Here is a 7,499-nt window from a genome sequence, read left to right as displayed (position 1 = left end):
GGAGAACAGGAGTAATGAAGGTGCTGCCGGGAAGAGAGAACTGTAATTCCTTAACCCTGTTGAATACCATTTCTTTCCCTCTCTCTTACATTAGTGCAGATGAGAAATAGGATGTAGTATGGTTTGGTCTGAAGCTTTCTCCCACCATATACCAGGTGGAGGTGGCTGAAACCTCACACAGTGGTGGGGTGGAGGAAAGGCTCTGAATCCCACAGACAGAGCCCTCCTATTATCTGCTTCTCTTGCTGAGTAAAGCTTGGGGCCAAGGGGGCTTTGAGGGATGGGAGGCAGCTGCCTCTCAAAGGCATTATGATCTGGATGGAGTGTTGTGCTAGCACCAGCCTGGTGTCTGCTAAAACAGGGAGCGATCTCACTGACAGATGTTAGCCCAGCTGCCTCTCCGGTTTCTTGATGTCAGTATCCAGGGTTAAAAATCTCAGTCAGCCATTTTTACTATTATGTCACATTTCATTCTCTCATGGGTGGCCAGGATAGTATCTGGGTCTGTCAAAGTGGATCAAAGCTGGTTAGAGATGTTCTTTGGATACTGATTACACATTTCTATCACCCTGTGCCTCTAGTACTCCAGGAGGGTGTCTACATCATTGTAACTGTGTACCCCATTGATTATTATTGTTCTTGAGACTAGTGCACAATGCTTTAACCACAAGTGTAGGCAGGTATAGCCCACGCACACCACGATGCTTAATTGTTATGCTTAAAGCTCTACATTTCTTAGAGCAAAGCAGCAGGGTTTTAAATGTTTTTGTCAATTCTTTAAATAACACATCCTCAGGAAGGAAAGATGGTCTTGTGGCTAAGAAAATAGGGACCAAACTCCCTGCTAGTGTAAATTAGCACAATTCCATTTACTTCATCAGAGAATTTGGCCCTAAACTGAGATTCAGGAGATCTAGGTATAATTCTTGGCTCTGACACAGATTTACTCTGTGATCTTGGACAAATCACTTAATCTCTATATCGCAGCTTCTCTTCTATAAAATGTAGTTTCCCCACTCTGCAGGGTTGTTGTGAGGATAAATCCATAAAATCCTGGGAGATGCTCAGATACTATGGTGACAGGGACCATATAGGTAACAAGACAGATACATAACTAGATTTACTATGACTAGGTTTGTGATCAAATTGAGTGTATAGCAAGTGTGCCTTGGAAGATTGTGGATATACTGTGAGCAGCAGGGCTAGTGTATATACATTTCAAACTATTCCTGGCTGTCACTGCAAACTCTACTGTCTGTTATTTCACTTAGGATGGCTTTAACCATTCAGTCTCTAGTGTATTAGATATGAAAAGATGCAGCTATTGAGGTATTTATAGAGTATTGATCACTTTGGTATCTGAGCACCTTGTATGGAACACCCTTATTTCAAAGTATGTGGCCTATCAACACGCATGCACACGTTAAAATGGAATTGCTAAGAATATATTCTTTGCTCCTCAGGCTGTCTCCCCTGACCTTTCTAGATTTTGTTTAAAGGAAAGAATTACAGCAATTGCAGGCACTGATGGGGGTCAAGAAGCCCTCTCATTCCGTGGTTGTCAATGATCTAAAAATACTCTCAGCTCTTTAGTGGCTTTTATAGGCTGGTAATTAGAAAGAGCTCATCTCTGCAGTCTGTAGCGTCGTAACAGAGGGGTGGGGGAGGGAAAGAGGATATTTGGAGGATTATACTAAAGTTACTGTGGTGACATAAAGGGATTTGACGTCAGTACTGAGATTGTGAAGCTAATTCCAACACTTGTTAGCATGAACATTCAGTAAGTGAACCAACAGAAATGCTTTAGGACAGGAGTTACATGATGAATGCAGAGAAGGGAAGCATGTGACTTCAGGAAGGGAGAAAGATGGAAACCCCCCCTTTCCATAGATGCACACAGGAGTGGAGTTGAGGGTAAAATGAGTAAACAAACTTTACTCACTTCTCCTTTGGAGAATATGGAATGTATTGTAGGCTAGTTTATCCACTTTGTTTTTTTACCACTATACCACTGGGTGCTCTTGAACAGTGTGCACTGAGCTGCATCAGACTTAATGAAGGGATGGGTGACCCCATGGGATACAGGTGTCAGGGATCCATGTCCTGTGGGGTGTAGAACCACAGGACCCTCAGATACCAATGCAGCAGCTCTACCACCTGAGACAAAAGAAAATGTATGTCCTTTACGTGCCAGCAATTGAATTTATGTCCACTAGGGGATGACAGTGACCAAATGGTTCCTTGGCCACTTTTACAATCTGCTGAGCAGATGTACAGATTTGGGAACCACACAGTATTAATTAGTTAGCCTTGTTCCTGGATTTCCTTTTTACATATGGAATTATGGCCTGATCCATATGCAGCAATGGAGTATGCAAAGCTATTGTTCATGACACTTAAAATTGTCAAAAATGGAGATGGACAATGTCTATTGGGTCATCTCACCCATTCACACTCTCCCACATCCTAGTCAATGAAGGATTGTTTCCTAAAATATATTCTCCACTGCTTTGCCTTGGTCCAGTTTAAAACGTCTTGGGGAAAACTATTTCCATAGGAGGCTAATATTCCATATTGCCCAGATATTCTGTAATGATTATAAACATTTTCTTATGGTGATGTGGCACCAAGTAGGTATATACTAAATCTGCAAATAAAAATATAGGCCTTACCAGACTAGGACAAACCAGTTATCTAGCTCCATTGGTACTAGTCCTCCTGCTCCACCAGAACAGATTACTGGGCCATCTGGTCTAGCAACCTGTCTCCAACATTAACCTTCGGAAGCAGGTGTAACCATCTGTCTGCAGCTCGCTGTGCAATATCCTGCTAAGGGGATAAAAGTCTCCCTGCCCCCAGCTGGTGTCCCCATGGCTTGGAGACTGAGAACTTGCCATTTTTATCCTAGCAAGTGTGACTGCAGATGCTGTTCTGATTCTTATACTGTACATAAGAACGACCATACTGGCTCAGTCTAAAGGTCCGTCTAACCCAGTATCCTGTCTTCTGACAGTGGCCAATGCCAGGTGCCCCAGAGGGAATGAACAGAACAGGTAATCATCAAGTGATCCATCTCCTGTCATCCATTCCCAGCTTCTGGTAAACAAGGGGTAGGGACACCATCCCTGCCCATCCTGACTGTTGAATCCCCATCCCTAGGCTCTGGTCAAAGTTATAGTCCTTTCTCCCTCCTCTGGCTGATGGCATCTAGAAGTCATAAGTTCAGCACTCTCCTTCCATTTCATTATCTGCATTTATCTTACAGACAGGAAGATTTGAAAGAGAAGTACCTCTTGTATACAGCAACTCAAGAATGAGCGACGCCAATACCCTCAACACCACAGAAGTGGCAGCTGGTCCCACCACACCACGCAAGGGACCTCCCAAGTTCAAGCAAAGGCAGACAAGACAGTTCAAAAGCAAGCCCCCAAAGAAAGGAGTAAAAGGGTAAGAGCACTAATGAGAGCTCCAGGGACTGGTACTTCCCTTCACATACATTAGGTGAGGCAGTGAGGTGATCTGATACACCTTCTCATATCTGGGATCTTTCAGATGATCTCCGCATGAATAGAACATGAGAAGGCAGGATATGTTCTCATAGGGAGGATATCATGCCAGAAGTAACACTTCCCCCTTATGAGTCCAACAAGAGAGTTGCACCAAATTCTCCATGGAACCCATTAGGCCAAACCAGGAAACACTTGTATTATACTCTTGTGTCACTCCCTTTTAGGGTTGCCAATCCAGTAATTAAAGATTAATCTTTAATTAAAGATTATATCCTGTGATGAAATCTACAGGAATTCATCCAACCAAAACTGGCAACCCTACGTCCCCTTGGCAGTGAGGAACTCCTTGTGAACTGTTCCCCTCCTCTGCTGCTGATCTTATGTCCTTTGTCCCTGTAATTTAGCAAAATCCTTGAACTATTCCCTTTTCTCAGGTGCTGATCCAATCTCCCTTCAGTTAGGAAAGACCCTGTGTGAGGTAATCCTTCTCTTTTGGTTCTGTTCCAGTCTCACCTTCCTCTGTTGTCCTTTCTCACAGGTTTGGAGATGACATTCCAGGTATGGAGGGACTTGGAACAGGTAAGTCATATGTAATATTGCTCTTCAGATGCCTTTAAAGTATTTCTGTTACAAAAACATAGAATCATGGGGCTAGAAGGGACAGCAAGGGTCATCTAGTCTAACCCCCTGCCAAGATGCAGGATTTGTTGTGTCTAAACCATACAAGACAGATGGACAATCAGCCTTCTTGCTTCAGGGCTTAAGATGATTGCCTGCTATAGTCAGGTATAAATTTCGTTTTTGCCCCTCCATAATGTAGCACTGCACAACTGGCCAAGGTGCCTTGTGGGTGTTCTAACCTCCCTTCCTTGTAATCTTCCATCAGATGTGGAATTAGGCAAATACTATGAAAAATTCATATCTGTTTGAATTTTTAAATGGATTCACTTGGCTGTGAATGGGCTCACTTGTGTTTGCTTTCTGCAAATATTCTAGCAAATGACTTCATAAGCAGGAAAGTTCACAGAAACGGTTACTTTAACACCAATAATGCAAGAAAAATCACAGAAAGTGAATTTTAAATTGCTAATTGTTAGCATTCTCACCAGAATCCTGATTCCAAGAGTTACACTCGTCCAACCAGTGACCAGAAATGTGTCATGTGATCTGTGTCCAATCAAAAGAGCTCAGATTTCAAACATCAGACACACCCCAATAATCTACACACTAAGAACTTTGTGCCAAGATTATTCAGCAAATAATGTCAGATAACAAAAGTATTCAAGAAAATCACAATCTGGTTATAAAAACAAACTAATGGGGAAGCAAAATTAATCAAAAGTTTTTAAGTGAGCTGTTCACATAGCTCTAGATATCAGTTGCTGGAGATGAGGTACAAGACTACATGGACTATGTGTTTTTTCTAGTGCAGCAAGTGGTGAGATGCCACATGAGAACCATCGATCTAGTTCAGTGTAGCAGGAGGCAGGAGGCTGCCCACTCTTACACTGATGGGGTGGGGAAATATTGTCCCTCATCTCTGCCTAGTCTTTGAATAGAGGCCCATTTTCCTTTCTCTTTCACCTAGCACTATTTCTTTAATAAATCAGCCTGCCCATCTCTCTAGGATAGAAGAAACAATGGGGAATACTGAGCTTGTACTGAACTTATCCAGTTTCTCTCTCTATCTTGCAGATATTACAGTGATCTGTCCATGGGAGGCTTTCAGCCATCTGGAACTGCATGAGCTGGCACAGTTTGGTATCATCTAAGTCACCAGAATCACTGCTGGTGTCTTCCAAGGTTCCAGAATGGTCTTCTTCACCATTGACACTTATTTTCGGCCCTTCCATCCACCTGCTGACATTCTGTTGAGCACGTGCAGGGTGGCTTCATGAGATTCACCTACTTCTAAACAATTCCTTCTCAGATTAACTTGGCAAGAAGTTATCAGGGACCCTGAATATTCACCAGGCCTCATGTGATGAAACTATTGGAAATGTTTAAATATCTCTGTAAAATATTCTGTCTTCCCCCTGGAGTGTTCATGTGTGTGAAGTCTCACCTGTATCCCCTGACTCCTGGGATGCTGTATGTATGAATTTTCACCCTATATCCCCCGCTCTGAGTTACCTGAGATACTGTCTGTATGTGCCTATTTGAAGTCTTATCCTATATTCCCACCCTTGACCCTATAAAATCTAACTCTGAATTAAACCCATCGCCCACTCTCAGGCTTTCCATGTGTATGTGAAGTCCAACAGATGTGGATGAGATTCCCATGATATCTGAGCCAGCAATCAATTGCTCGGTGTATATTCATAGGGAACAGAGTCCTGAGAGTCACCTATCCACCTTTCATTAGGAAGGAGAACCTGGAGTCTCTCACATGAGCTCTCTGTAGGGAATCTGCCACTAAAATTCACCTCTCAGCCATAGAACAGAAGGGCTTGGGAATACTACATCTTCCCTATATTATCCACAGGTTAGTGGAGTAGTTATTAGATTTCTATTGCTGCAATAAGGACAGCTGACAGCCTGAATGTTCAAGATCACTAGCTAAATCTATCACAGCACTCACCCCTTTGCTATCCTGAGGGTTTGCCAGTCTAATCAAGTGACTCTCAGGGTGATATAAACTTTCATATCCTATAAGTAGAAATCCCTTCCTGTTCCTGGTACCATATTTACATGAGGAATAGCTTGTATCTGCCAGTTGTTGGTTAAGAAAATGGAGAAGCATTGCAATTGTCACTTGACAGTGACATATAGCACATTAAGGGTATGTCTACACTGTAACGTAGGCCTGTGTGTGAGCCTTGGCTCAAGCCTAACCTCCCCTTGCATGTACACTGCAATTGCGCTAACCTAGGGCTCGGACCCAGGGTTCCAGGACCCTGCAGGGCTGGAGGAGTTAAGCTGGCACCCAGGGTGCGAGCTCTATTGCTTTGCAATGTAGACGGAGCCCCGCTTGACTCGGGTCCTGGGAGTCAGCTGCAAGTATCCCACAATTCCATGGGACAACTTCCTTGGTCTTCTCTATCCCAAGAATCTGCAATCCACTCTAGTGAAAATGGCAAATAGCAGCAGCTCAGGTCAGTGTTAACCCATTCTCTTCTGATCACTGATCTGCAAGCACCCTGTCAGAGACCCTCCTGGGCTTGCAATGGAAAACAAACTGATCAAGCCTTTTGCAAAGTGACCGGCTTCCTGGTAACATGCAGGGTAGACAGTAAAGTTCTCCCAAAGTGCACCATGATCCTAGGGCTAGAGCAGCCACATTTCAGAGGGTGGAGGTGCTAGGGATTCTGGGATATGGTTACTAAGACTTCGGTCTGCGCACGGCAGTGTGGACGCCAGAGCCCTAGGCTCGAGCCTGTGTTAGAAAAGTCTTAATATAAGGTAAAAATACAACGTAGCCGCTCAAGCCCAGGGTTCCCTAGCACAGGCAACTGACTCAAGTCCCACTAACGCTGGGCTTACATTGCAGTGTAGACATATCCTAAAGCATGGGCTGCGTACCAGCCAGATTTAGGTGAGTTCTTCTAGCACACTGCGGGTTTAGCACAAGCTGGAGTCCTACCTACCTCCTTCTCCCTCACCTTTAGCATACAGTAGCCCTCCCCCCGCCCCCCGCCCCCTGCCCACATCACTCCCCATCCCCATCAACCATGGAATGTGAAGCATTTTCCTTTCATGCCCTTCCCCAGTTCAAGCTTTGCAGATTGCATGTGTTGAAGTTGAACACCTGACCTCAGAGGTTGGTGCAGCAAGGTGGGGTGTAGGTGAAAGAGAACAACTGGGAGTAGGCAGAAGGAGAGTAGTTCCACTTAACCTTATGGATCTATCTCTTGGTCTCTGGCAGCCTTAGTCCTTGTTGTGCTGGTGAATGGTGATTCATTTAGCAACACTCGAAATTGTGCAGAGAAGGGGCAAGAATATTCCCTTCCTCTCTTGCATTAAGAAAGGATTTTAATTTTGTTCAGAGTC

The 7,499-nt window shown here is 44.0% G+C and overlaps 1 protein-coding gene across 1 annotated transcript; it reads left to right on the top strand.

Moving 5' to 3' along the window:
• The first annotated feature begins 380 nt into the window (after positions 1–380).
• Positions 381–5,394, top strand: LOC112112586 (retinal cone rhodopsin-sensitive cGMP 3',5'-cyclic phosphodiesterase subunit gamma). The gene is made up of 4 exons (XM_024208557.2): positions 381–413; positions 3,266–3,447; positions 4,048–4,088; positions 5,205–5,394. Exons 1-4 carry the CDS (start codon positions 381–383, stop codon positions 5,279–5,281), a joined length of 333 nt encoding a protein of 110 aa, XP_024064325.2. The 3' UTR covers positions 5,282–5,394.
• Positions 5,395–7,499: the final 2,105 nt, after the last annotated feature.

Source organism: Terrapene carolina, unplaced genomic scaffold (genome assembly GCF_002925995.2).
Source record: "Terrapene carolina triunguis isolate 2854851 unplaced genomic scaffold, T_m_triunguis-2.0 Scaffold68, whole genome shotgun sequence".
Taxonomy (NCBI): domain Eukaryota; kingdom Metazoa; phylum Chordata; order Testudines; family Emydidae; genus Terrapene; species Terrapene triunguis.
The sequence above is the reverse complement of the archived record's forward strand: the minus strand, read 5'-3'. Positions and strand labels throughout refer to the sequence as shown.